General features: G+C 49.7%; 10 protein-coding genes and 1 non-coding gene across 11 annotated transcripts; 6 read left to right on the top strand and 5 right to left on the bottom strand.

Annotated features, from left to right (window-relative positions):
• Positions 1 to 285: 285 nt before the first annotated feature.
• ASPBRDRAFT_280138 (IscS subfamily cysteine desulfurase) lies at positions 286 to 2,602 on the bottom strand. Its single transcript, XM_067622460.1, has 3 exons — positions 1,318 to 2,602; positions 438 to 1,081; positions 286 to 365 (listed from the first exon to the last, which is right to left on the bottom strand). The coding sequence occupies exons 1-2, from the start codon at positions 2,440 to 2,442 to the stop codon at positions 659 to 661; spliced, it is 1,548 nt and encodes a 515-aa protein (XP_067476746.1). The 5' UTR covers positions 2,443 to 2,602; the 3' UTR covers positions 286 to 365; positions 438 to 658.
• A 981-nt stretch (positions 2,603 to 3,583) lies between these two features.
• ASPBRDRAFT_182487 (amphiphysin) lies at positions 3,584 to 5,345 on the top strand. Its single transcript, XM_067619973.1, has 3 exons — positions 3,584 to 3,993; positions 4,054 to 5,070; positions 5,126 to 5,345. Exons 1-3 carry the CDS (start codon positions 3,810 to 3,812, stop codon positions 5,146 to 5,148), a joined length of 1,224 nt encoding a protein of 407 aa, XP_067476745.1. The 5' UTR covers positions 3,584 to 3,809; the 3' UTR covers positions 5,149 to 5,345.
• Positions 5,346 to 6,604: 1,259 nt separating this feature from the next.
• ASPBRDRAFT_57159 (uncharacterized protein) lies at positions 6,605 to 7,749 on the bottom strand (the record flags this gene model as incomplete). Its single annotated transcript, XM_067627701.1, has 4 exons — positions 6,605 to 6,749; positions 6,858 to 6,950; positions 7,000 to 7,348; positions 7,443 to 7,749. The coding sequence occupies 4 exons, from the start codon at positions 7,747 to 7,749 to the stop codon at positions 6,605 to 6,607; spliced, it is 894 nt and encodes a 297-aa protein (XP_067476744.1).
• Positions 7,750 to 10,409: 2,660 nt separating this feature from the next.
• ASPBRDRAFT_57158 (uncharacterized protein) lies at positions 10,410 to 10,902 on the top strand (the record flags this gene model as incomplete). Its single annotated transcript, XM_067627700.1, has 2 exons — positions 10,410 to 10,778; positions 10,852 to 10,902. The coding sequence occupies 2 exons, from the start codon at positions 10,410 to 10,412 to the stop codon at positions 10,900 to 10,902; spliced, it is 420 nt and encodes a 139-aa protein (XP_067476743.1).
• A 186-nt stretch (positions 10,903 to 11,088) lies between these two features.
• Positions 11,089 to 11,991, bottom strand: ASPBRDRAFT_57157 (oxygenase MpaB family protein; the record flags this gene model as incomplete). Its single annotated transcript, XM_067627699.1, has 1 exon — positions 11,089 to 11,991. The coding sequence occupies one exon, from the start codon at positions 11,989 to 11,991 to the stop codon at positions 11,089 to 11,091; it is 903 nt and encodes a 300-aa protein (XP_067476742.1).
• Positions 11,992 to 12,780: 789 nt separating this feature from the next.
• ASPBRDRAFT_131426 (DUF3712 domain-containing protein) lies at positions 12,781 to 14,294 on the top strand (the record flags this gene model as incomplete). The annotated part of the gene is made up of 4 exons (XM_067618327.1): positions 12,781 to 13,016; positions 13,084 to 13,505; positions 13,568 to 13,692; positions 13,761 to 14,294. The coding sequence occupies 4 exons, from the start codon at positions 12,781 to 12,783 to the stop codon at positions 14,292 to 14,294; spliced, it is 1,317 nt and encodes a 438-aa protein (XP_067476741.1).
• Positions 14,295 to 14,679: 385 nt separating this feature from the next.
• ASPBRDRAFT_131365 (uncharacterized protein) lies at positions 14,680 to 16,174 on the top strand (the record flags this gene model as incomplete). Its single annotated transcript, XM_067618321.1, has 3 exons — positions 14,680 to 15,163; positions 15,247 to 15,628; positions 15,694 to 16,174. The coding sequence occupies 3 exons, from the start codon at positions 14,680 to 14,682 to the stop codon at positions 16,172 to 16,174; spliced, it is 1,347 nt and encodes a 448-aa protein (XP_067476740.1).
• A 49-nt stretch (positions 16,175 to 16,223) lies between these two features.
• ASPBRDRAFT_t208 lies at positions 16,224 to 16,295 on the top strand. Its single transcript has one exon. It is a non-coding gene; the product is annotated as a tRNA-Gln (tRNA).
• A 1,944-nt stretch (positions 16,296 to 18,239) lies between these two features.
• Positions 18,240 to 18,683, bottom strand: ASPBRDRAFT_280053 (uncharacterized protein). Its single transcript, XM_067622459.1, has one exon. It carries the CDS (start codon positions 18,591 to 18,593, stop codon positions 18,363 to 18,365), a length of 231 nt encoding a protein of 76 aa, XP_067476739.1. The 5' UTR covers positions 18,594 to 18,683; the 3' UTR covers positions 18,240 to 18,362.
• Positions 18,684 to 22,328: 3,645 nt separating this feature from the next.
• Positions 22,329 to 23,673, top strand: ASPBRDRAFT_76971 (uncharacterized protein; the record flags this gene model as incomplete). Its single annotated transcript, XM_067629342.1, has 4 exons — positions 22,329 to 22,406; positions 22,550 to 22,737; positions 22,810 to 23,159; positions 23,243 to 23,673. The coding sequence occupies 4 exons, from the start codon at positions 22,329 to 22,331 to the stop codon at positions 23,617 to 23,619; spliced, it is 993 nt and encodes a 330-aa protein (XP_067476738.1). The 3' UTR covers positions 23,620 to 23,673.
• Positions 23,674 to 24,897: 1,224 nt separating this feature from the next.
• Positions 24,898 to 26,943, bottom strand: fbx15 (F-box domain protein; the record flags this gene model as incomplete). Its single annotated transcript, XM_067621175.1, has 2 exons — positions 24,898 to 26,727; positions 26,779 to 26,943. The coding sequence occupies 2 exons, from the start codon at positions 26,941 to 26,943 to the stop codon at positions 24,898 to 24,900; spliced, it is 1,995 nt and encodes a 664-aa protein (XP_067476737.1).
• Positions 26,944 to 27,653: the final 710 nt, after the last annotated feature.

Here is a 27,653-nt window from a genome sequence, read left to right as displayed (position 1 = left end):
ATCTGTGGTTCATCCCATCCACCGGAGAATTCCCGTCTTCTTTCTTTTCTCTGTCGTACACGGACTGGATGGGGCCTCTGAAGACGTGATTTTCTCGGCGCCGGGAGTTCTCCGCCTTCAAATGCCAACCACGTGATACTACGACGACACAGCCAATCACACTTCACCTGCAGCTGGCTCGACTTGGTTACCTCCTTTGTGAGTCAGCAGACATGGAAAGAGTCACGGGATGATGTTCCTACTAGATCAGGAGTATCTGCTGTAACAACCTCGATATTACTTCCTCGAAGCCCCCAACACAGGACCCAAAGGCTTCGAGGCATAGCCGTGGTCATTGTACGGATATCAGATCTAGGTCACTGAAAGTCAGTACAGCAACTATCGGATCATTAAGCCTCTTTATGTTTTATGCCGACTAATCTGTCTATAATCTATATGCACTGAACGAGACTAGGTCGATCCGAATCATTGGTCATTAATATCCATTTTCTGTACAGACTGGACAGATCGTCATCAATCCTATAATGTTATAATGTTACACACTATATGAACGCCATCCCACCGCTGATATCGGGAAAAGAAAACAACAAGTATGCGCCTGGTATACGACCAAATAACCGCCCTCGCAGTCAGTCTTTAACACAGAAAGAGAAAGGTTTTAGTGCTGGCTCCATTCGATAGAGTTCAAATCGATACCCTCCTGGACCATCTCCCACAGCGGACTGAGCTCCCGCAGGAAGTGGACGCGGTCTTGCACCGCCTTAAGCACGTAGTCAATCTCACTGTCGGTCGTGAACCGGCCAATACCAAACCGGATACTGCTGTGGGCGCTCTCGTCGCTGCTGCCCAGAGCCCGCAGGACATAGCTGGGTTCCAAGGAGGCAGACGTGCAGGCACTGCCAGACGAGAGGGCAATATCCTTCAGAGCCATCAGAAGCGACTCGCCTTCAATATAGGCAAAAGAGATGTTGACGCAACCGGGGTAGTGGTGCTTGGCATCTCCGTTGAGCGTGGTGTGTTCCATGGCCAAGAGTCCGTCGGTCAGGCGCTTCGACAGCCTCGAGATGTGCTTGGAGTCATACTGCGCAGATTGGTCAGCTATCTTTTTCATGGACTTCGCTGTCTCGCAACAAGTAAATGCAACAACCCGACTCATCACCCCTGCTACGGTCGTCAAAGCGCCATGAGGACACGCAAAGCGTGTCGCTACCCCCATGGCGCTCAGTTAATCGATACATATTCAAGCTTATAATCATCGCGGGAACATCTTGACTGAAAGGAACTCCAAGGCGAAAAGAGAGAGAAAGTAGAACGTACCTCCATTTCCTCGTTTGCAATGCGGCAAGCCTCACCAAATCCAACTACAAGGTGGGGGGCAATGGTGCCACTGCGGAGACCTCTCTCCTGTCCACCTCCAGAAATGATAGGCTCGAGACGAACTCTGGGTCTACGGCGGATATAGCATGCGCCCATACCCTTAGGGCCATAGATCTTGTGGCTGGAGATCGACATCAAATCGATATTGAGCTTGTTGACATCCAGCGGGATCTTGCCAACAGCCTGGGCGCCATCGGTGTGGAAGAAAATCTTCTTCGAGCGGCAAAGCTTGCCGATCTCCTCCATGGGCTGAATAACACCGATCTCATTGTTGACAGCCATGATACTGACCAGGGCAGTGTCGGGACGAATGGCCGCCTCCAAATCTTCCATCCGGATCAATCCGTTGTTCTGCACGGGCAGATATGTCACATCGAATCCCTCGTCTTGCAAGTGCCTGCAGCTGTCCAAAACACACTTGTGCTCGGTCTGGGTGGTAATGATGTGCTTCTTCTTGCCAGAGCGACCGAAGAATCTGGCAACACCCTTGATGCTCATGTTGTTGCTTTCAGTAGCGCCGCTGGTGAAAATGATTTCCTTTGGATCGGCGCCGATAAGCTTGGCGACGTGTTCTCTAGCTTGCTCGACGGCTTTCTCGGACTCCCAGCCGTAGGCGTGAGTTCTGGAATGGGGGTTTCCGTAGATGCCAGTAAGATAAGGAAGCATGGCGTCAAGGACACGGGGGTCTGTCGGAGTCGTCGCCTGCATGTCGAGGTAAAGAGGACGGGTGCCTTGATCCATGATAGTCGCCTGCTTCAGAATGCCGGCGGTAGGGCTCATGGACGCATCGCCGGAGATGCCCGAGCCAGGCAGGTTAACCTTCTGCGGATTAAGTCCAGTCTGGTTCACAAAAGCCTTCTGATCCTGCTTGATGGCCGTTTCCACCGTAACCTGGGCATTTCCAGCCTTGGTTTCGGATACGTACGACCGTCTGGGGATAGCAGCGCTGGTGGCGACCACCCGCCGGGGCAGGGAGGCCGTCAGAGAGCCATGCGGAGTCGACAAAAGCCGACGGGCATAAGCCCGAGATGCCTGTCTCAAGGCAGTAGGGGTCATAGTAGACATGATGCAAATGAATTCTGCAACTGTACCATACACGATGGATGAACAGTTGATGACCACGGTGAAGATGACAGCAAGGGGAGACGACGAGGAGTTCGCCCGGTGGGAAAAAGTTTGGATCCGGTTATATCATTGCCGAGCCCGCTAGGCCCGATCGGATTTATCAGATAGTCCGGCGATTTCCCATTTGGGGCTCGGCCTCGGTGTTACTTGGGCCCTTGATAAGGGGAGTTCGCCAGCTTCCCGCGGAGACAAGCAGCGACTACGGAGATGTGATTAGTTGAGTTGGCTTATGTAGTGAGGTAAACGTAAGATGGGTCTAAGATGAGTCTATGCTTTCAAAAGTCCTATGCGTGGTTCCCACAACCGAATGCGAATGTAGGAAGAACTTGTTGGATTGATCAGACAAAAGATCCTGAAGGGGATAACCCAAGCCAGGCACGATCATGGGGCACACATTCCACATTCATTGAGAGAGACATCTCAGTAATCCCGTTGATGTTGCTGGGCGACGACATCGTCATCGGTGAATTTCCCCGGATTTTTCACTGGAGTGATCCAGCCTTATGTGCTGTGCTGGCCGCTGGCGGCTGACGGCTGACGAGCTGACAAGAAAGCATCAAGACAAACAACGCGACAACCGATCACGGGGCACAGGACCATTGATGTGGCAGAAGCCGGCGGAAAACGAGGGAAAATCCTTGGGCGTCGAGGTCTGTGTTGACGATAGTGGCTACTAGTGCAACCGGATACTCTGGTGCCTAACAAACACCGCAAAAGCCATGGAGACGCTGTTTCCGACCCTCCGAAGGCCCCCGGGGCTGAATAATCGGCCCTACGATCCGACCCTGAGCCACATCTGGGATCGAACTTCTTCAGGGGGGAAGCTCTGGAGCCTGGAGAGGGGCTGATCTTATTATTATAACTTTTGCTCACTTACTATAGATAGTCTACAGGCTACTCCATAACTTTCTTTTCTCTCTGCAGCCTTACGATTTGGTCCAGGAACCCAACTGGACCAACACCAAGTCCAACAAGAAAGGGGGAAGCCACAGCTCAGCCACGGTGAGCAGGCAGACCATTATGTCATAGCTCAGCCACGAACCATGGCAGTCTAACCGTCACCGGCAGCCAGTATTCTTTAGTCCTCACTAGTCCCTTTGCCGTGAACAAAAGGCACTTCCTCCCCACTTCTGGCCTACCACAAGATCCCTGGTCTGATCTGCTCTGATTATTCGACTTTTTCCGACGCTCCTACACCTTCGCAACCCTCTCCCGACCCCTTTACATCACTTCCTACGACTACCACTTTCCTGTCCTCCTAAACCGACTCCTTCCGCGGGCGTCGGGCGACCTGCGGCCAATCAGAGATGAGTTTGAAGGGCTTTCAGAAGAGCATTGTCCGCGCTCCACAACAGTTCAAGGCCAAGTTTAATATTGGCGAGCATACCAAGGACCCTGTCTACCTGGACGCTGAGCGGCGCTTTCAAGAACTCGAGAAGGAGACCAAGAAGCTGCACGATGAGTCGAAGAAGTACTTCGATGCCATCAACGGTACACACGGATCCCCGTCTCGCTGCTACCCCTCCTTTTGCTGACGGGCTTCATTTTCAGGCATGTTGAACCACCAGATCGGATTCTCCAAAGCGATGACCGAACTCTACAAACCCATCTCCGGTCGGGCTTCCGACCCGAGCTCCTATACGATCGAGGGCAATCCGGAGGGTATCCGGGCGTGTGAGGAATACGAGGCGATTGTGCGGGACCTCCAAGAATCGCTGGTGCCCGAGCTGGAGATGATCGACACCCGCGTCATCAGCCCTGCACAGCAGCTCTTGGAGGTAATCAAGGTCATCCGCAAAGTCGCGGTGAAGCGAGACCACAAAAAACTGGACTACGACCGCCACAAGAATTCGCTCAAGAAGCTGCAGGATAAAAAGGACAAATCGCTCAAGGATGAGAAGGCGCTTTACAAGGCTGAAAATGATGTGGAACAAGCGACTCAGGACTACAACTACTACAACGATCTGCTCAAAGATGAGCTGCCCAAGCTGTTCGCTCTGGAGGCCGAATTCATCCGTCCTCTGTTCCAGTCCTTCTACTACATGCAACTGAACGTCTTCTACACACTACACGAACGAATGCAGGGCATCAACATCGGTTACTTCGATCTGAATCTGGATATCGAGGAAGCGTTTGAGAACAAGCGCGGAGACGTCAAGGAGCGCGCCGAAGAGCTCAGCATCGTCCATTTCAAAGCAACGGGCGGGCGCAAACCCGGCTCGAAGCTTAACCCCAAGGACAAATTGGCGCAAGAGGGCAAGAGTGGTTACGCCTCACGTCAGCGAGATCCCGATGTTGTCGAAAATCCCCCGCCGCCTTACTCTGCCACTGCCGGCAGCAGCTTTACCGCCGCCGCGAAGAGCAAGCCCGCCCCTCCGCCGCCGAAACCTAAGCCCGCCCGGTTCAGCGCTCCCGTCGAAACGGTCACGGCGCTATATGACTATGAGGCTCAGGCGCACGGCGATCTCAGCTTCTCCGCCGGCGATGTCATCGAGATCATCCAGCGCACGGAGAACCAGAACGAGTGGTGGAGCGGCCGTGTTGACGGACGAGAGGGACAATTTCCCGGTGAGCATGATCGTCTGTCTCTATCGAAAATCTGACTCGCTGACTTGTTATCCAGCAAACTACGTCCAGCTAAACTAGCATTATGCTATAGCTATATAATATCCTTATTCCTTGCTCATCAATGTCATCACTGGTTACCGGGAGTTTCGGAGTGCCATTGTATCACTTGACAAGTAGGAATTGCCAGTCGTTGTTTTATTCTTGCCATAGAGCGTTGCATGATGATGACCGTTCGCTGTACATATTGATAATATCGAGGTTGTTTATTACTACTGCATATTTTACCATTACTCTGGGTTTCTCTGAAATCTTCTGAAGTATTCGAAGATTCTACTACGTCGATTTTACCACTAGTATCGATAGTAACCACTAACAGCTAGGAATATAGAACTTGGGAAGAATGCTGTCCAGATCCTTCTACTTCTACCAACGAACCTTGTTGCCATTATACTAGTGATCATCTGAATGTTTATCGCCAGACTCCAATACCAAGGAGTAAATTCTTATTCACGGAAAGGTCACATTGTTGGTATCGGCATTCATTTCCGAGCTTGAGCCACACAGTACTTTCTGCAGCGATGCTAAGACTCAATCCTGGGTTTCGGATTGTGCAAGCTAACAGCCTTACCACGGTTTTAGACTGTACTGAGATCTGGATTAAGGCTATAGTGTAGATTACATACTATGTCATGATTATAGCTCGGTACTATATAAACTAGCATTCTTGGTATGGATTTCTGGGAAGCAAGTCCAGAAAGTCCAATGGCGGTGGGATCTAGGTGTGCAAGGCACTGGGCCGCGGATTCAATGTTGCCTGCTGATTTGCAGATAGATGCATCTCAAGGCTTACGAGCTCGCTTAAGTCACACGCAAGACACTTTCGTATTATTATTGATGGCCAGACATTAGTAAATATGTATCGCATAAGCGTGCACTGAACCCGAGGGAGCATCACGAAGCTGGTATGTCTATGGACCTGGTCATGGCCTATTTGCCATCTCCTCATATCCTCTTTCAAACTGATACGCGTCTAGTTTCTCTGAAAGAATTATCTTGGTTGGGTCAAACAACCTCTTCTTGCAGTTCATGAACCATTACTCGACGGACTTCATGGATCTACCTCTTGTGAAAATACCGAAGGAACATGGAGAGATGCAGGGATGGATGCCACTCGCGACGACTGAACAAAACTAATTCTAGCTCCCAGGTGTCGGGCTCAGTAGCGTTTCTTTTACGTATGATATATGGGTCCCCGGAGAGAAAAGACGGCCTCGAAGAACTTTGGGTTCTTCAATTGTTCGAGCGTGAACAGGCGGCAGGGTGGGAATTGTATCCCACGATCTTTCCCAGGGAGCCGTGACCATGTTTGGATCTTTAGGCCATTAGACAACGTCAGGCATGTGGAAGTATCCTTGACGGGCTAAATTTCTCTTTCTTGTGTCGCATAAAAACGATATGTAGCAGGCCTTATTCCAATATTGCATAAGCTCAGCCAAGGGCTTGTGTGCTATCGCCGGCGCAAAAGCGACATGATTCAGCACAAAGTACTCGGTGTAGCTTGTTCAACGACTTTATAGGGGATCGAAGACTGATAGGATGGTATTCCACCACAACCGGGAAGCTCGGTGAAGAGCGCCACGGTTCGTCGAATTTTCTGAGGAACGCGACAGAGATGAAAGCTGTGTAGACGTATAGATAATCGTCTCTGATACCAGAAGTGGCAAGGACGTCGACCTTCAGATTCTTCAGCAAGCCAGGATGGAGTATTCGCGTGATGTTGTACATACCCTGAGACACTGGCCACGGTCATGAGGGCTTCGGTCTGTGCCACAACGGGCAGACGTGGGGGTCTTCGCAGATGCGCCGTTGGTTGTGTATCCCTCGTCATATTGCATGATTGAGCACTCGGCAGATCTTTCACCGTGCTGCTCATTCCTTTGCCTGTGCCGCCACTGCTCTTGGGCAAGTGCGATCAATATTCCCATTATATATGGATCTTCGACGGTATTTGCTGGCTGAAGAGACCGTAGCTTTTTATCACAAGTCCTGAACACGGGCTCGTTGAATGTCTTCCCCGGCGAATTGTGCACGTACTTGCTTCGACGGGCCTGGATTCCATCGAATGTGACATAGGCGAGAGACGGACCGGCGCAGTTGCGGGAGAATACGCCCTCAGTCCAAACAGTCGCGGCAGGCTGCCGGCGGAAGTAGAAAGATAAATGTTCATGGCTGTGGCTGTCAGTTACGTCGGCCGAGGGCCGGCATGCAAGAGAAGTACCTAAGTGGGCAGACATCATAGGCGCCAAGTATTTCTTTGATAGCCGATTTCTTGACCTCCAACGTCCTTCGCCCTCCAAACTGCACCATCGCACGACGAAGGCCTGAAGGCATATTCGGTTTTCGGAGATCGTGGACGGGCGGATCCGCTTGCGACTCTCGGCGCTCCTTTATCTGGCCTTTTTGTAGAATGAACCCGCAATTCAAGTGCTGCAGATGTTTCGAAGTCCAAGCCACCGGTGGGACATATAGGCGGTCTCGACTGTTATTTCGTATGATCGAATCAATTGAATTGGGCTCGATTGACCATCTTGTTGTCGGTTGCGGCCTTGAGTGACCGCGAGGCCGTGCAGAAGGACATTGGGGCTCGTCAGTGGCCTTGCGCTTGAGTCCAGCTGGCATCTCATAGCATTATTTTATTGTGAGTCCCAGCCGTTGTTAGGCTGGTCTGGCCGCTTGCGAGTAATGTCAAAAGGAGGTTTGACGCGTCAGGAATAAAAGACGTTTGGAAGCCAAGTCGAACGTCACGAGGTCACGTGTATAAACAAAGTAGAATCAGAGAGAGGTAGTGTTTGTTGAAAGTAAACCTGCAGCAGGCCTTGCTTGTCCGGAAGCTGCAAGCCAGTCCTCCTCTGGAACCATAAGGCAAAATGATGCACGGCATTTTTGAAGCTCCAGGTCGCAGCGAGCTTGGGCGGGCTCTCCGCGAAGCTTGTGCACAGCTCGAACCATGGGAACGGAATAGTCCTACTAGTAGAGGGACAGTACGACATTTGCTTGTCAGTTATCTATATTCCGCTTTGAATCTCTGCCTCCTTCAAGAGCCTGGCAGCCAAGGGAAAGCCGAGTGCGATTGAACGGAAAAAGGCCACCCTCAGATGGCTCTCTCAAAGTCATCAGAGCTTTCAAATTTATACATGTCGATGAGCGAACGGAAAGGTGTCAGACGGTAGTTTTAAATGAGGCGCTGGCCCAATACTTCGCTGAGGCAATCGTGATGTGGAAAGCAAACCAAAAGTTCCAAGAACAAGAGTAAGCGCTGACCTTGATACTGCAGTGTTGATCGATTGGCAACTTGACGATATCTACCCATTCGTCTCACGACCACCAATTCTATCTTAAGGATCTAGAGTGATCGTACATATAATCGAACTATTTCCTGGCCTATGGTCGATTATATAGGAACGGAGCTCGAAACTAAACGGGGACATATTTATTACGAGGGATCAGGTGCCTGTCTACAGTAAATGGTTCAAAATAGTATCTTCAACTCAGTGCACTTGGATACCGAGTGAACCACCACCAGAGTGGTGGTCTTTATTCATAGTAACTGCACTCCGGACATGCACAGAATGTACATACATAGTAGCATAGACTCTCTGAGAATAGTCGACTCGCTAGAGATCAGCCCCGTCACGCGGCTTCAAACTTGATCTTTGCTCAAACATACTTAGCTACCATCATGAGCGCTATCTCACTTTGCCGTCCTAAACCACAAGGCAAAAGCAGCTGCAAGCCTGCTGAGCTGTTGCCCTTGAAACCTCTGTGACAAGAACATAGAAGGAAAATATGATGATTGTGGTCGTCCTTGCATTTCGGAAACCTTAGTCGTTGCAATATGGGCGATCAGGATAGACGGGGGATACTTTCTCTATCCTAACATGGTTGCATCTTGTTAGCGGGTTTTCTGGTATAGAATTGGGCAAGATGGCGTTACCTGCTAAGAAAATGTCTAGTTGTCTCACCATTGCTGTTTCACCAATCCAACTGTCGTGGAACCATCCAAATATGCGCATTTTCCCTTTATAACATCAATCACCCCATGCACGTCCACCAAACCCATAGAAGACAAGTCTCGGAATTATCAGAACTCTTCAGTCTCACATCCTAAGATCATCCTGAAACCGCACATCGCGTTCATCTTTCCGAAATGTCGTTGGTAAGTATAGCCATAGCCGCCCGAACCCAATAATGAGAACCCACCCATCAAAGGCCCAAAAAAGAGCTTTCACTCAAACCAGGTACTTAAAACGACCTTATTCCAACAACAAGCTAGCTCCAAACACAGATAATTTCCCATTAACAATCACTATCGAGCTAATCGAACAGGCGGCATTCAAAATTGGTCAACTAAAGAAGGAAAACAGCACTCAGCGCACAAGCCAAGAACGGCCAGAACCGCGATCACAACCACAACAAGCTAGCTACTAACTACCGAAGAGCTGGATGAGAAAACGAGATTAGATCTTCCCAAATACAATCTCCCCCATCAAAGTCTAGATTCCATACTATCCTAATATAGACATAACTCCGAACAGGACACGAGACGAGACGAGGTGCATGCATGCATCTAGACGCACGGCACCCAAGCCAGCACTCAGGATCCAAGCAAGAATCTCATCCCCCTTCTGCAAGATACCATCATCCATCCATCGTGGGTTCGCTAAAATGGAACAAGCAAAATCACATGTATCATTCGGCCCGAGGAACATGGACCTTCATGTTCCTGTCTTCCCCTCTCCCGCCACAATACGATAAATTAACAGGTTCCTGCTCCTGCGCGGAGGCACCACATCGCTATTGGGCCACGCCGGGGGGGATCGACATTCTAGTGAGCCCTAAGATGCGGGGTGAAGGGTGATGGAGATTAAACGGTGGCGTAGCGTAGTATACACTAACAGAACTAGACATCAGAGCGCAAGAGCTTATCCTTTCCTTGCTCGGTTCACATGTAGGTCAGATTGTTGTCCATAGCAAGGAACACATTATCCTCGGACGTGGTATCGTCGTATGGTAGCCAACAAACACCTCCCGCCCTCCTTCTCTCTTCCCCGGCAAGGGGGGTCCCCAAGCCTACCAACTACTACTAACTATACTAACTAGTACTAGTCAGTCACACTCAATTCTAGACCCGATAAGTAGAACCAGGAAAATACTAATAATTCATAATATACCTCGTATAAAGCCACAATCGAAAATATTCTATCAAACAACAGTAACTACTCCGCTTAACCCCTACCAACAATCCATCCATCCATCCATCCACCAAAACCAACCTCAAAATGAATCTCAAACACCTCCTCCTCCTAACCACCACCGCCATCACCCCAATCTCCTTCGCTCTCGCCGACCCCAACCCACTCCCCAACCCGGTCGCACCCCGAAGCCCACAATCCACCGGCCTACTCTCCGACCTCCCCACCATTATCGACAATCTCAAGGAACTCCTCAGCCAAGACACCATCGATAACCTGGAGACAATCGTCAAGGGAGCGGCCGTGCTACTGGGCGGGGATACGCCGCAGAATCTGCAAAAGCTATTGGCGAGTGATAATATCGACAAGTTGCAGAATATTATCAATAATGCGGATTTGCTGTTGACGACGTCGTTTGTGAATGAGACGAGTGAGTTGATTGGGGATGCGTTGCCGGTAAGTCCTTTCTTTCTATTTCTCTTCCATACTCTCTTGTACATGTAAAAGTGGAATGCTGATGAAGGGGCAGTTGGTGACTGATGTATCGGCGTTGTTGACGGCTATTATGAAGACTGCGTGAGATGACTGTCAAGGAGTAGTTAGTACATAGTATACAGTATACAGAGAGTATCTTGGATGAAATTTATGACAATGATATTTAATATTCCTTTGGTCAACTCCTATTACTCCGAACTACTAGACCAGACCAAAACAAAACATAGAAAGAACCAAGCTACACTAGATATATGAAATAAAGGGGGGAGAACTAAGCATTCAACTTCCCCTTCAACTCCTCCAAATAATACTTCAACGGATACCCCCTCACGGAATTAGGCAGCGCTGGGTAAACCGCCACCGAGAATCCCATCGTCCCTCGGTACAACCCTCTTGTCTTAGCCGACGACTTGAGCCCATACGCTTCGCGGATCCGAGGCGGGAGCATCTCAATGGTAATGACCCGCAGCAAAGGCTTCACGGCCGTCACCCAGCGCGGCAAATTCGTCCGATACAAAAGGTCCTTCGCGAAGAGATGCGCATCTCCACTGACGTTCAATCGCTCGATCTGGTCATCCCAGTACGCCCAGAATGCCTGACGAGTAGGGGGCCAGACGTCCTTGGCGATGTTCACACAGGACAAGATCGTGGTGAATTCAATGTAGGCCTTTTCGGCAGTGCGGTAGTCCACACGGCCGTAGATGCGCTGGTAGAAGTCGGTGGCGGTGGCGTAGAGGGTGGCTGTGAGCCAGAGTTGGATGGAAGGGTCGCAGGGCAGTTTGGTCGGGAGCGGAGGGTGGTCTTTCTGTAGGAGGTCGAGGAGGCGTTTCTTTTCTTCTTTGGTGCCGAAGACGAGACAGGCGATGTAACTGAGGGCGGTTTGGAGGGTGTTACTGAGGTCGGTGGCGAGGTTGTTGTCGGTGCTGGTGTTGGCTGGGGTGATGGTCTCGGTCTTGGTTTTGGAAGCTTCCTCGAAGGCGGATTTGATGTTGGGGTAGGCGGCTTGGAGGAGAAGAGCGGCACCGGAGCCGGCGAAGAGAATGCCTTCTTGGAGGATTTGAGGGAGGACTTCGAGCTTCTCGAGGGCTTCGAGATGGTTGGTGGTCACGGTGGTGGTTTGGGAGGAGACCGGGGAGATGCGGTCTGATGCTGCGGCGGCGGCTTTCTCGTCCATTGTTGCTTGGGAAATAGGTGGTTGTTTGATTCGGGAGATAGGTAGTTAGTAGTTGCTTTGTTTATTACTATGGTTTGACAAGTGCAATTAAATCAAACTGATGGTTAACTGCCGACGCTGATAAGAAGCAGCTCGATGCACATGCCGGTGCAGGACATTGCAGGGGGGTTACGAGAATATACGGGCACAGGCACATCCGCGGCCTGCAAGCGAGAAAGCATATCAATCAATCCTGCACAATGATAGACACAACAAACCTCTCACAGAAAGGTAATCAGTTGACCCAGGATTTACTTCGCCAAAGGAACTGCGGATAAGCATCCCCGCATCCTCATCGGGCAAAGAGTCCGAAATCCCCAGAACGCAGTGGATCATCCCCCGTTTCAACCCAAAATCGAGCGATGCCCTAAAAGCGACCACCAAACCCGGGGCCCGAAAATCAACGTTCAACCGCGGTTCTCAATAGTCGGGCGGATCGTCGCCCTGACCAGCCCGCATGTGAACCCAATCCATGGGTCATCATTGGACCTGCAATTTCCCACTTGCACTGATCGACGGGCTCCGGGATGATCCTTGCGGAGAGATGGCAGGGGCTTGAGGGTTGCATTCCGAGGGCGGCAGGTGTATACGAGAATCACGACGATAGCGAGGTTTTTTCTTAAACTAGTCAGTGGGTGCCAATGAGCGCCATGATATCAGCCTGTCTGTTAGTTACTATATCAGATCAAGCACCCCGGTTCCCGCCTTTCTTCGCCCGGCGACCGTCCCAGCAGCAAGGGCCACACCATCATGGACGAGAAGAAAACCTATCTTGCCTCCAAAGAGGCCAAATACGCCCTGGGTGTGCATCGTGGCCCTCTGCCCACTGAAGGCCTGGAGCTTGAACATATTGAGACGGCCCATTCCATCTCTTTGGAGCCAGTGAAGCGCACGCCAACGCAGAATCTGCGTCGCCATTGGGCTCGGTTCTGGTGCTGCTATACATTCTGGAGCCTTGTCTTCCTGGCGATTTTCCTGCCCATTTTGTATGCTACCACCACCCTTTTCATTTTGCTTCGCTCTAGTCTGAGAACAGCAACTGACTATCAACAGCTTTACGTTGATTATCCCCGCCATTGCCCAGCGAGTTCTAGACAATGGCACTCTTGTCCTCGTTCACGCCGACGTGCTCCAACCACGCCCCAATTCCATCATGCTCAGCATCAATTCCGCCCTGAATTTGCCCATCAGCTTCCCTGTACGGATGGATAACCTCACACTCTCCCTGTTCAACCGCTTCCTTCCGGAGAACAACACCTGGGCAAAGCTGTACATGGACGGGGCTACAGTCAATGGGAACACAACCCTCACTGTGGATGATCAATTTACTCCCTTGGATGTCTACCAATGGACACAATATGTTCGCAGTGTGGTCTTCGAGCCTCATGCTCCATTGTCCGTCAAGGCTCCCGTCACTGCATATATTGGGAAACTGAAGTCCCACATCACCTTGAACAAGGACATTAAGCAGAACAGTGCGTCTCCCTACGCCTTGTTGTCTAGTAGTTGATTGCTAACTGCATACTCAATGGGGTAGCCCTCAACTCCTTCGCCGGTTTTTCCATATCCGATCCTAAGCTTCTCCTTCCCGCTGAATCCGACGGCACTAACCTGGTCGCCAACGCCACTCTCCCCAACCCATCCGTGATGACTCTTGAAATCGTGAGTCTCTCCCTTTTTATTTTTTTCCCCCCGTTTCATACACTATACCCAGCTCTAACCAAATTCAGGGCAACACAACCCTCAACCTCCTCAGCGGCAACCTCACCCTCGGAAACTGCACTCTCAACAACCTCATGCTCAGACCCGGCAACCACTCCACCCCCGTACGAGGGATATTGGATCTCGGCAAACTCATCGCAAACATTGGTCCTATATTGAGTGAACAAAGCGACTCAATCAAAGAAGGCTACTTGAGTCTTACGGCCGTCGGTGCGAACGTCGAGTACGAGGGCGTTCAGGTCCCCTACTACACGGAAGTGATGAAAAACCTGACCATGACGGCGAAGGTTCCACTAGGGTCGCTGATCACTAATACTCTAAGCGGCATCTTGCATCCCAACGGGACGAATCCCTTGGCCGGGCTAAATATGACTACAGATAGTGGGGAGACGTTTACAGTGGGCGAGGATAAGGCAGATAGTGGTAGCGATGGGGGTTCATTGGGGCGGAGGGCATTAGAAATGCTGAGGCAGGAGGAGAGAAGGGGAGAAGTGGTGGATGTATTGAAGGCTCTGATGAAGAAGGGAGCTTACGAGATATGATTATGGGTTTTATTGGTAGTGTTGTTGGGGTTTGGCGATGGCGCTGGCGTTATCTATAGTATATCCTGTTGATACTCTTCTTGTTAATGTATACCTGAGCTGGGTTTGGGATTAACGAATCTAGCAGACTTATTCATTCAAGTATACCCAATCGATTATTTTCATCCAGTCAATTAATCCCCTTCATCTAACAAAACTCCCCACAGACCCTTGCATCCCTTTCCCACCCACTAATCATTCAGATGCAAGACATACCCGCAAGGGCATGCATGCATCGTGCATCGCCAACCAGACCGTCCCATGACCTCACCCCTCTACATCCCTGTCTTCAACCATTTTTATCCTCCCAAATCATCCCTCACTCCAACAACCCACCCACCTAATAATGGCACCACACAACCTGAGCATCGCCATAATCGGCAGCGGCCTCGCCGGATGTCTCGCCGCCCGCATCCTTCGCGAACAGCACAACGTGACCATCTACGAACGCGAAGCAGCCAAAGCCGAGGCTGGGGCCGCCATCAACCTCGGCCCCAATGCCGTGCACATCCTCAACAGTGTAAGCTTTGATCGCCACCGCGCCTGTTCCATCTCGGTAACTCGGGTTCTGTCGTACAACAAGCAAGGCGAGCTGACGCGGGAATCTGTCCACGACTACGTCCAGGAGTTCGGAACAGACTGGTTGTTTCATCATCGGGTGGATCTGCGGGATGAGCTTTTGCGGTTGGCGACGGCGCCGTCAGAGGAGCTGGGTTTGAGTGGTGAGCCGGCGAAAGTGCGCTTTGGGGCGAGGGTTGTAGGTGGTGATGTTGACGAGGGGAGGTTGGTATTGGAGGGTGGGGAGGTCGTGAAGACGGATCTGGTTGTTGGTTTGTTCTATCCTCCTTCTTTTCTTCTCTGTTATCTACTTTCTTTGAGGTATATTGTTGATACTATACTGACAATGAAACAGCAGCCGACGGCATCCGATCCATCATGCGCGGCCTCGTCGTCAACGACGACGCATACATCACCGCGCAGCCATCAGGCAGCTCTGCATTCCGATTCACCATGTCCCGCGAGAAAGCCATCGAGCTGCACAATGGAGAGGTGCCCGAGATAATGGATTCAAATAAACCAGGCACTTTGGTGGGTGTCTACGCGCTCGACCCTACGGAGCGACGAGTGATCATGTATCCATGTCGGAACTACGAGATCCTCAACTTCGCCGTGCTCGCCCCAGACAATATGCTCAAGGCCCCAGCGTCGTCGGACTCATGGTCTGCACCCGGGGACAGAGACGAGATGATCTCGCTGTTTTCTGATTATCCGGACTGGGTGCTTAAGTATTTCCGGTATTTCCTGCATTATCCCTTGAGGCTTGATATATTGTACGCTGACATGGATATCATGGCTATAGGGCAGCAGAAAATATTAAACTCTGGCAACTCCGCATGCAGGACCCCTTACCCACATATATCCGAGGACGAACGGTCTTGATCGGCGATGCTGCGCACGCCATGACGCCTCATCAGGGACAGGGAGGATGCCAGGCCATTGAAGATGCAGAGGGGTTCCGGCTTTTCCTGGGAAGTCACGTCACGAGGGAGAATGTCCATGCTATCCTGGAAGACTTTGATCGTGTGCGCAGACCCCGAGCGTCACAGATTCAGCGGAATACTTCGCAAGCTACGGCGAGACACTCAGCGAAGGAGATTTATCGATTTCGGAAGTTCAATTTCACATACCACGGGATTTTGGAGGAGTTGAGAAGAGTCAAAGAGGGGGAGAAAGTGGATCAGCTGGATCATGACGGAGAAGAGCAAACCAAGGAAGAGTCTCAGCTACATTCTACTCTTGGATCATGTCGCTGTAGACAAGGTCAAATACAGGTAGATTAGCTCTGTTAACGAATATATTGTCTAAAGTAGTTGCCCAGACATCAACTTCGGTTGTGTAGTGTAATGGTTATCACTCTGGATTCTGATTCCAGCAATCCCGGTTCGATCCCGGGCACGACCTTTTCTTTTTCTTTTTTGCCTTTCAGTTAACTACTATGCAGTATTCATGCAAAATGAGGGTAAAGGGAATTGCTTGTTGCCTGGTGGTGTGATTACTATTTTCGACTGCACCCCGAATTGACTTTTTTTTACCCGTTTCGGACACCTGGAGAACTAAACCGATGTGGATGCTACTAAGTCTCCCCTACCGAATACAGTAACCTGCATCGTAACTAGCCAGCTGCAATAGTTATATATATCATCACCATGATACCGCTTACAGCGTTCTAGACTTGATATGGGCCTGCTTATCAATTGCATCCAGAATTCATCAGAGCGCAAATCACTTTTGGAAACTCGTGAATCCGGCCCGCAATAGAGTAGTGGTAAGTAAACTAATCCCATAGGAATAATCCGCAACATTTCACCGTGAACTCGTTACTTCCCGTTAGGAAATTGAATATAATAAATCACTCTCCACCTAAACTACCCTTGAATGTGCATTTCGCTTAGTGTAGGGTATTGAAGCGAAATGATATTCACGACGAATATTCGAATATTGGCTCACGTGAGAAGCGAATATATAAACCTGCTGCCAGCCCTCTTCTCTCTTCCACTGCTTCTTTCTCCCAAGTTGCAGCAGTACTACTAGTAGTACCACTACTAGTGCTAGTACTAGTAGTACACATATATTATATCAACCATGTTATACCTCTATGCTTCATGATTATATCTTCCGACTCTATACTTTGAACCCTACTATATACTCTCACCAGTTGCAGGCAATGCCATGTCCTGCTTCAAACTAGGGATAAGGCTCGCATGGATCTGGCAGGCAGGAAGTTATACAGCGGTGGGCTGGGTCATTCATGGTATGTACTCGATCCTTCTCTTACTCCTGAAACACCACATTCATGGACGATTCAACCTAACTAATGCTACCTAGATCCCAAAGCACGAAGGTACACCCCAATCTGGAGACGCAGCACTCCCGAGATAACCAGACCTAACACCTTCTGTATCGTCACAGAAAGATACAAACAAGGGTATCATCTTTGGCAGCCGATTGCGGTTGTTTGTCAGACTCAGCCCACTGCCTCTGACGGCCGCTGGAACTCCATGAATCTCTGACTTCGGCCTAAAGGGACACGGGACACGGATGTTAAGGATATCTATATAATGGTGGTGATTACATACCCACTATAATCGCTGTCTGAATCAGTCTTCTTCAGCACCAATGATGGGTGCTGCCTAATTAGTCTTCTTTGGCACCAATGATGGGTGCTGTCTCGCTCTTTTCCCCGGACGAAGACACCGTCATAATCGCACCGAACGAGCTCTACCTGTTTTATAGGTCTGTTGTGGATGTCCAAGAATGGGCATTCCGAATCACCATGCATGATCAAAGGCCGTCATTCGACATATTCATGATACTTTACATTGTCGTCTCCGGACACAAGGAAGACAAGAGGCCAGTGTTCAGAATAACTGCGACGTGGTTGCCCTTATTACGCGACGGATGGATGATAAGGCAAGATACAGGACGCCTACTTCCATGAGGGCTACTTTCTGAGTCTATCTATATTTGCCCCAAAGAGCTTCTTCCAAAATACACCTAAGAGATGAACGCATTCAAGCCTCTACAAACTTGCTGGTTTCTCTCCTCACTAAGACTCCGAACAAGAGAGGAATAGGGAGTTGTCCTTGCAAAATACTTCCCATCGTCTGGCAAATACTTACCAAGGCGAATACCCAAACCTGATACACCGATGGCAAACAAAGTAGGTCGGAGTGCGGTCGAGAAGAAGTGTGGTGGATGTCCATCACAGATAGAAAGACTCATGCTGTACCGACAGAACACTGTCCAGGCCTGACGAGCCTACAACGGATTGCGCTGCTTGCCGCTGGAAGGAACCCAGAGACAGCAATCCGGAATCATGCGTTGTATATATGGTATATAAGATCTGAGACTGGTTCAACTAGCCGGCCTCAAAATCAAGCCTGAATGGCACCGCTATCCCGGCCGCGACCAGCTTCTATGTCTTGGTGGCATGGAGTTTGTGAAGGAGCTGCTACACGAGAAACAATCTCACAGATGCGCTGGTGACAACAGCCACTGTGCTGACTGACTGGGAAAAGTACCAAGTCCCAATGCCATGAGATGGAAGTATAGAGTGATTACGATTCTTTTATAAAGGGTGAACAAGACGATATCAAAAACTATCGTCCACTCCGTATGACCAATGCAGACTACAATCTCGACACCTCGCTCCTCGCAAACAGACCATTGAAACCAACACAATCCGTCATAGGCAGGCATCAAGCAGGGTTCATGGCCAGAAGGCAAATGATGGACAACATCAAACTGGTTCAGGTCCTCATTGACCGAGCGCAAATGCGGAAGACCCACTATTCATTGCGATCCTGGATCAAGAGAAGGCATATTATTCGGTAGATCATGACTGTCTATGGAATCATACAACCAACCCATTGATGGAGTTATCTGAAAGGCCTTCTTTTCTGAGTGATGGCGGCACAGATGATTGATGCTTGCCCTTTTCGTTCTACACAATTCACAGAACATGGACACCATGTCTTGTATATAATGCACGTCTCTTCGCCCAATATCTTCCGCTTCGGTTTCACCAGCCTAGAAGATTCATTGATCGTTCCTTGGAGAAGGTTAGTTTTATTCCAGTCTAGTCGGACATCCCCATAACTAATTAACACTGTTACAATACATCTAGGTCAGCACTATTCGTGCATCCTTTACCAACGCTCTCCTCATTACTAGTTGGAATTGGAGAGCCATGATCCCCGACAATGGGTGTTGTGCCAGTCACCATATCTCTGGCGATACAACTCAATTCGTGTGCCTAATCAGCGGACAGGGCGTAACTCAAACCGGAGATGGAGAGACTGTACAAAGCAATATACAGCTGCACAATCGACCACCTCTTCAACTTCTGCGTTATGAGTCCAAATAAGGAAGTTCGGAGGAAGGAAGAGAGCAGAGAAGAAACCATGGCAGCCTTCACCCAAATGAAACCAGCTATTTAGTATATGACACTCCACGCCTCACGATTAACGTTCACAAGTGTCCAAGTTTGCTGGGATCAAAACACGAGGTCAATGTTAATGGCTGAACCAGGAACCTCCTTCCAAAGGATGTCGGGGGGCATAGTAACAAACCAAGAAGCCTTCCAAGCAGACCTAACCAGGAGAGAGTGCTGCAGAGCTCCTGCACAGATATGCCAGCAACCTTTGGTCAGGTGGAGCCTCTAAAGAGAGCAAAGTACAACTTCTCCTGTCTTGCTGTTCGCGAAGCGAAGCTCGAGCTTGCTTGACGGATGTTTGATAACTACTGCAATAATCTGGATAGAGGGCTCAATGATATCGGATAGTCGATGATGACACCAACAAAAGAGACCCCAAAAGACTTGATTGGCAGGACCACCAAAGCTTCAGGGTGAGCAATGAGCCAGAGTTGAAAGCGTGACATCAGAAGATATGGATGTTGAAAATCGGGGGCGGAGTGCCTACACATGCCCACCACAGGTATGCATCCACCGAAAGTGGACGAAGATGACGATAACACCATGCAATTGGATACCCACGATACCTGGAAAATTGACATCGACAATGGGGAGGGTCTGGAGAGCTCACTATGGGACAGTACAACTCCATCCCAGCATTTCGTCCGAAGGGACCGAATCTCTCAGCACCGGGAGGATGGACAAAAGAAGCAAACGACGAACAAGTGCAGAAGCCAAGTTGGCGGAAGCTAAAGCAGCCAAAAAGCTTGAGAGTTCTAAGCTGTTATCGTATGCAGCTCCTCACTCTTCTCACAATCTTCCCCTACTTCACATCTTGTTTCTTTCCCTAAGCAACAGCAACATACATCACTTTTCATAACACTTGATACACCTCATACTCTCCTGAAAAAATACCAATTCAACTAACGCTGTTCCTACTCCTCTGAGATAAGTTCTTGAGCTTTACGACGAGGTATTGGACCCGGAAACAGTATGGGAACCCATGGTGCACCATGCCCTGAAAGCAAGGTTTTGGATACCTGCTGTGCTCTTGCCAGTCTCACCGGAAGAATGGGACTTGTTATAAGTCCACTTCTACCGATGTGTTGTTGTACCAAGGTTGAGACTTCCCAGAAGGGATGGTTGCCTCTGTGTGGTTTGATCTGGCGGCACATTGCTCCTTGCGTAATGAGACTCGGCTAGATCTTACCTTACGAAGATTAATATGCTGCTACTGGGCAAGGCAGGAAGGAATCTAACAGGGGGAATCTGTACGTGACTAAATTCTATCCTTCTGGAGGCGGATGGAGAAGGACAGGCCAGGTCGCCATCCAGCCCATCGTCAGTGACGAGAGGATGTTCCCATCATTCTCTAGAATCATACATTCAGTTTCAGTGCCACCAGTGATATACAGACATGGAAAGGATTTTCCTCCATTGACTGTCCCCTTCTGTTACTATGTTGGAGAAAAGCAATAGTGCTCTTCACAGACCGTCCACTTCAATATGAATGGGGGGAGGACAAACCTATGCAGCACAATGTATTTCGAACAAGTTGAAAACGGTGCTACTATCTTTCGGATAGATCTTAAGGCAACTAGCCTCTGGAGCCAATGGGGCAGGGGCAAGGGCAATAGTGTATGCCTTCAGTGGGGAGTGAATAAGCAGAGAGATCAGTAACAATTTTCTAGCACTGGTGTAGCTGATATTAATCTATATGTCTCATACTATCATACTACTACTACCTGCTCCCTCTATCTCCAATAAAATTAAGATCTTATAAGGTCGGCATCAAGACCATACGTAAAAGCATATTCCACTTCTTACCCATCTTGGAGGTCCATTTGGATCATCGAAGGGAAGGACGGCCAAAAAGAAAGAATAAAATGAAATTGGAATCAAAATAAATCAATAAATAAGAAATTTGAGAGGAGATATAATATGATGCAGAAAAAAGATGAAAAATATGAAATAAATGAATAGAAAAGAGAAAAAGACGCTGAACTTTCTAGAAAATAAACAGAAGAAGAAGAATGTTGCCCGTTTCAGCCAGCCACAGCAGTGTATGCTTGTTGGGTTGCTTTCGAAGACCGGAATATGGGAAAGAAAACTCCAAATGCCGATATAATCACTGCTGTTGCAAGTATCGGAGGAATAAGCCAACGTCCTAGTAAGGAATGATTCATTGTGTCGTTTATTCATTTTTCTTCTTCTTACTATTATTCTTACTTCTATAAAATTCTTCTCTCCTGTTATTTACGAAGGCGGCTACGCTAGGATGTATTTCCTTGTTTTGGTGGCAGGTATTGGTAGAGTTGGGAAGAGACATACAGCCAGCTGATAATCGGCAACAAGGCATCCGAGAAACCGATACGGTTCAATAGATTATGATAATCATCGAGAGACTGCCAGTACACATGGAGTATGGAAGGCTGCTATAAAAACGGACATCGGCCGGAAAGAGGTCCGCCTGAGTGACGACTATCAACAACCGATCAAGCAGTCAACCAATCCAGTCCAACTGACTCACATTTCACAATGTTGGTTAAGTCAATCAGTACGCAAACACACAGTCCAACGGAGCTTCCAGGTTAAATGGTTGATATTCTGCTACATATCATGTGTCGGATCGATTGGCTAGTATACGTCGCTAGGTAAACGCTCGTAGGAGCTCTAAGCCGTGGTGCTCAATGGCCAACATTACTACCTCATGGTTCGGCACAGCCTCAATATAGTAGCTCCGACCAGATGTCGGATTTATGGCAAGGCCGAAAAAAGCTTCGATGGTGGCGAAGGCTTTTGCTCGTAGAGGGCAAAGTGACAAGGCGCTGGGGTATTGAGATACGCTGGCTGAACGGTGTCAAACTGTTAGATCACTGTGAGCAAATAGATATAGCCCAGACATGCCCCATGTGTGCTATCATTCTCTGCTTTCTTCCCATCTTACGTTTGGTCTCTGCCAGGCAATCGCACTTGATATACTTGCTGACCAAACTCGTTGTTTAACCCAGAAAGTAAAGATGGGCAGAATATACACACGCCCCGAGTTCCTCCTTCTTATCTTCTTGGCGGGCGCCGTGAAGCTTGACGGTGTCAAGGTCGCCCTCAATATTCTGTCTACTGCTGTTTTATCCATAATCATTGGATGGATATTTATCAGAAACGTTCCGGTACAGGCTCTTCGATGGCTGAAAGGCAAATCCACTTTTCTGCTTCCTGAGCCTCTCTTCCGGGCCTTGAGGCTATAAGTGCACAGGCGGTTGAATTTGCTGCTGAAGTTCGTCCAGTGGTAGTGGCTATCATGAAAGAGGTCCAGGAGGCTACCGTCGAACTCCTTTGTTTTGTGGCTACTGCATATAGAGCTATCGAGCAATGGTTTGCCGGCGAGGAACAGACCAGCCACGAGCGTGATGACCAGGCGCGAAGTATGTTCCTCTGATTCCGGCTCAATGACCCGATCCTCATTTTCACGGATGCTTGGTGCAAACGTGTCGTTCTCAGCGTGACGATAAGATCGGGTAGATCCTACGAGGCAATCAAAGACGCCATAGGAATTGATAACGACTCCCCCCTCACTGAATGGTACAGAAAACAGTCCGAGTCACTTCCAACACCACTTAGATTTATCCGCCATTATGCCGTTTGCTTGGTGCCAGAGGCGACCTGGACGGATGAGACCACAGAATTGCTGCACAAATTTCAGCATGGCTCGTTCTTCGAGCTCACCGGTCCCAATATGGTTGACAAGGAAGGTGATGCTGTCTGCTGGGGAGAGGAAAAGGTCCGAAGCATAGACGGGATTGTTGAGATTGGCTTGGTTAGCTACGACAGCGAGACAATATCTGAGCGGTGTGAGTAACGTCCCTTCTGTCCTTGAATGATCAGGCAGCACTAATTGTTAATAGATAAATATTCTATAACCCCCTCCGCAAAGCATGGGGAAGATACGACACGATCTGGTGGAACTGTTCTGCTTTCGCCATCCGACTTGCATGTATGATTCTGCCGGATCTTGATCAAAAGGAGCTCCTGCGACGACTGCTGCTTTTCGTCTGTGAGTCTCGCCTGCGGACTCTTGAGTTCGCCATGTCAGACTCACATGGGGATATATGTTTGAAGAGCTTGGCTAGTGGCTTGGTATCATGGGTTGGCGTTGCGGGTTCTGCTCTTCTAACGGGAGCGGCCCCTGTCGTGCTCATGACAGCCTTTATGGGATCGGGTGCTTTTGCTTTGGGATCCACGTGTTTGTGCATCTGGCGAGCTAGTCGCGTTGGTGCCAAAGAATATCCTAAATGGAAAGCACGGTCATAATCAGTTGGAGCAGCAGTTTCCCCAGCTACGGGGGTTGGTTGAGGAGTGATCGCAGGAAACAGTGGCTTACATTTTCCGTTATCCCAAATGGTAGGCGTCCAACCACTAGGAGATGTGGTCTGAGAGACCTGGGAAGAGAAGGGAGTCCGGATATAAAAAAAGGAGTATAGATGCTAGCAGGATTTAAAAAGAACACCGTCATCATCATCAATAATTCCTTCCATGCGGTGAAAGAATCTCGCAAGCGTGTCAGCGAGTAGCAGTAGGACAACTGTAAGACCCAAGTATGAGAATCTCTTTTAAGGACGAAACTAGTCACAACGAGTCTGCGCCTCCGAAGTAAAGAATAAGAAGAATAAAGAGAGAAAGATCAGAAACCACCGCAGAAGATAGAAATGAGCCTCAATCACCTGACGCATACCAGTTTGTCTTTAGATAAGAAATTCACTGATTCAAAGAAACAAAAGACGCTACGGATTATTGACACAATAACTAACATAGTAGGTAACCAAGTTACATGACAAATTCACAATCAAAACCAGCTAATCTATCCGTAACAATAGCCTCCTCCACAATTTGTACGATGAACCACTATAGGAGAGGTGTACTAGGATCAAATTCAATCCGTGCATCCAGCTCGACCCCCAGATTAAAGTACTAATTTAAGGCAAACCGTTGAAACGCCCCCACCGGTAGTACTTTAACCCCATTTGTTTGACGTATCACTTACTCTAATTGGTATGGATAGAGAGAGACCCTTGGAATCCTTTCAACTCGAATCCTTCCTGCAGGTATTTTTGTCGGGACTTTCTTTCCCTCCTAGTCATGAAAATAGACGATCGTACGAATGAGAAGTCGTATGGCCACGACACTTGACCCAGCCAGCACCAAGTTGTCAGTCAGAATAAGACAAGACGAGTCAAGTTAGAAGCAAGTAAGCTGACAGCAGCTGACGATCCGATCCGATCAGCTCATCCGGCACACTCTACCCAACCACCCTACGATAGGGAAGGATTAACACAATACGCGCAAGCGCGCACGTACACAAGACTAGTGTGTTTATAGTAATTTTTTCTTTGGTATTATCATTTAGAATCGTCTATTCTAGGATATTATGATATGTTTGGTGGTGGTGTGTGTGTGTGGTTTACCAGCCCCCCTGTCTCAGACAAGAAGTAAAAACCCACTTGTTGCGAGCTAGGCACGCACCGGTAAAACCCTTGCACAGCCTCGTCCGGTGCCAGGGCAGTGCAACTCAACTCAAAACGCATCACACCCCTACCGGAGCCAATACCCTCGTCGAATAGAAAGATACAGGGCTTGTTCCTCACGGACAGATGGCACCGGCTGGTTCGCCCTTCGACTGCCGACGAATGTGTGCACGCCCACCCGTTCGCGTCCGATATCTCCGATGGCCGGTCGCTCCATGCCCACGGGGGCATTACACTCGTCCGCTGGCAGGGCGCCTGCTCCACCGCGGGTCAGATCCATGCTCTGTAAGCCGGGCAGGCGTAGCGACGGGTCAAAATTGATCAGCACGATCGCCTGATGTCCGGTCCCTTCCAGGCCTTCCTGATCGACCGAGTACACGAGGGACCGTTCGTCGGCGGCTGCCTGAACGGGGCCACAGCGCTTGGATGGGCAGAGGAGCTGGGTTAATTCTCGCGGAGCGTTGTCGGGGGGCCAGAGACGGACCCCGCGGGAGACGTAGCGTTCTTCGCTGTACTCAATCGGCTGGCCATCTGCATCGCTGAGTTCGGGGCGGAAGAGCAGACCGGGCTCGCCTTCATCCCCGGCCTCATCAATGGGGCATTTGCGTTTGCGTGATGCCATGCGCAGACGCAGTCGGTCATGCTGGATGAAACTGCCGGGTGCCTCGGGGGAAGGGTCGTTGACCAGATCGATAAAGGTCGAGGCGGAGAGGTTGTAGCTGCGAAACTTGGTTTTGGCAAGAATATAGTCTCGTCGTTGGGCCGGTTCCGCGCCGTGTGCGTATTCCTGGTGGAAATGTCGGCGCAGACGCTTACGCGGGGGTTCGTAATTGGGTTTACTGGTGGAGTCGAGGGTTCGGGTGAGAGGTTCATCGGGGAGGGTGACAGGCGCTGGGTTGGGCGTGGAAGTCAAGCCGGGCTGCTTATTCTGAGTGGCTTCGGCTGGTGATGGTAAGGGCTGCATGTAATATGTGCGTGCATTTTCACTCCCACCATCGCGCCATTCCCGGCGGCATTCGAGGATCATCAGTCGCTTGGTTGCCTCGTCCTGGCGCAGCGTGAGATCCGACCAGGTGTCATTGATCGGGCCCTCACGATGCTGACGACGCCAAGTACGGTTGGGCGTGACGAAGCGATTGCTGGCGTTGGATTTGGGGGCAAGACAAAGCCAGACGTAGTATGAGGTCCAATCAACCTCCTCCGCTTCAAAGTCAACGAGCGTGGACACTGCGTAGAGGTGATCCTGATGAATCTCAAAACATACGGTCTGACCAATCTCACTGCCGGCAAAGTTCTCCAGCACGGTTGGCTTCTCAGTCAAGGGTTGGCTTGCTTTCAGATCCACACAATGGATTGCCCATTGTGAGTAGCCATGGTCCCCCATGGCGGTGTGAGTCCCATAGTACAGATAGAGGCCATTGTGTCGAACAAATAATCGTCGTGTATGTTGAAGCCTGGTCAGGAGACGGAGTCGACCACATTTCTTGTAGTTCACTTTGCGCCGCATGTCCACTGCCAGAAGCCATGCTTCGGGCCTGTCTACAAACTCCACTGTGAATGCTAGAACCCAGTTACTGTAGTACATGAGGCAGACCTCGAACGTATCTGTCTGTGGATTGCACCCCTGGATAGCCCGGGATAGGACGTTGTGAATGTTCAGCACCTGTTCAACTTGACGGGTACCGTGCACATCTAGGAGGCGAATTTCATCGTTGTAGATGTAGCTGAGACAGCCTTCGCTGTAGATGAAGGAGCTCGCATAAGCCAGAATGGAAGCCGAGTACGGCTGTGCCGTTGCGAACGATTCCTTGATATCGAACAAGCGCCCGAGGGCCCTGCGATACCCAGTCTTGGCCTGGTCTGCCTGTTGACCTTCCTTGGTGTGCAGTAAATCATTCTGAAATAGTCAGTGCCAGTCGCAATTCACAACAATGGAGGCGACACCTACTTGGATTGTTTTGCGCGCAATTGATTCATTTTGCACCAAATAGTTCAATGCCCGGTTAACGCGGCTGAGATGAATGAGGTCGTGACAGTCGAGGGTAGAAGCGACTTGGTAGAATACATCATAAGGGATGCAGTCTAAATTTTTGACCATTCCAGAAGTGACCATGGCGAATGGCAGGACTGCAGACCATATATGGAGAATGGGAGGCGAAGGAGGAGGAGTAGGAGAAGGGAAAGGATGCGCGCACTGCCACACCGCACTTATACCATCGACAACACCAAGTATGGGCGAGAATTTGCGAAACAACAGATATAATGGCGCGGATGACCCCACGTATGTTTAACACAACGTCAACGGAACCAACCGTAAGATGTTAGGTGCCCAAACGTGAATGTTGGTATCTGGATTCACTGCTGATCGGGGGGGGAGGCCAAGTAGTATACAGAGGGTTGATAGGGAAAAAAACACCGGTCCACATTGAAGAAAATAAGGTTTAGTGGAACAACACTTTAGACAACAAACAGCCATGCACTGGACACATGGACGCGTCTGGATAGGGAGCTGTTTGAACAGCTGCCATGGTTTAACTACTCTTCATGCTGATGCGGCTCTGTTGTTGTCCCTGGGTAAGCTTTGCATGGGGGAGTGTTCGGAGGGGGGCAAGAATGAGGAAAAAGTGGGATATCGGGCCCGAGAAGCAACATCATTGGCCTGAGGGAGGCGGGAAGCATAGTCCCATCTGGGAGCCAGGAGAGGGATGGATCATAAGCCTGGCTAGTTCATAGATAGTCCAAGCGGCACAGTGCGACAGTGCGAAGGGCATCAGCAGCAGTGACTTTTCAGCTTAGCTTGACGAGGGAGGGGCGGTCAAGCGG

The sequence above is a fragment of the Aspergillus brasiliensis genome (assembly GCF_001889945.1).
Source record: "Aspergillus brasiliensis CBS 101740 unplaced genomic scaffold ASPBRscaffold_10, whole genome shotgun sequence".
In the NCBI taxonomy this organism is placed as follows: Eukaryota; Fungi; Ascomycota; class Eurotiomycetes; order Eurotiales; family Aspergillaceae; genus Aspergillus; species Aspergillus brasiliensis.
Note: the sequence above shows the minus strand (reverse complement) of the source record. Positions and strands in the feature narration are given on the sequence as shown.

What these genes read in the sequence shown, in the direction of transcription:
- ASPBRDRAFT_280138 (XM_067622460.1), bottom strand. Translation starts at nt 2,442, where the DNA reads ATGTCTACTATGACCCCTACTGCCTTGAGACAGGCATCTCGGGCTTAT. An exon ending in TTGCAAACGAGGAAATGGAG is followed by an intron (nt 1,082 to 1,317) that starts GTACGTTCTACT and finishes CAATCTGCGCAG; the next exon opens with TATGACTCCAAGCACATCTC.
- ASPBRDRAFT_182487 (XM_067619973.1), top strand. Translation starts at nt 3,810, where the DNA reads ATGAGTTTGAAGGGCTTTCAGAAGAGCATTGTCCGCGCTCCACAACAG. An exon ending in GTACTTCGATGCCATCAACG is followed by an intron (nt 3,994 to 4,053) that starts GTACACACGGAT and finishes CTTCATTTTCAG; the next exon opens with GCATGTTGAACCACCAGATC. An exon ending in ACGAGAGGGACAATTTCCCG is followed by an intron (nt 5,071 to 5,125) that starts GTGAGCATGATC and finishes CTTGTTATCCAG; the next exon opens with CAAACTACGTCCAGCTAAAC.
- ASPBRDRAFT_280053 (XM_067622459.1), bottom strand. Translation starts at nt 18,593, where the DNA reads ATGCCTGCCTATGACGGATTGTGTTGGTTTCAATGGTCTGTTTGCGAG.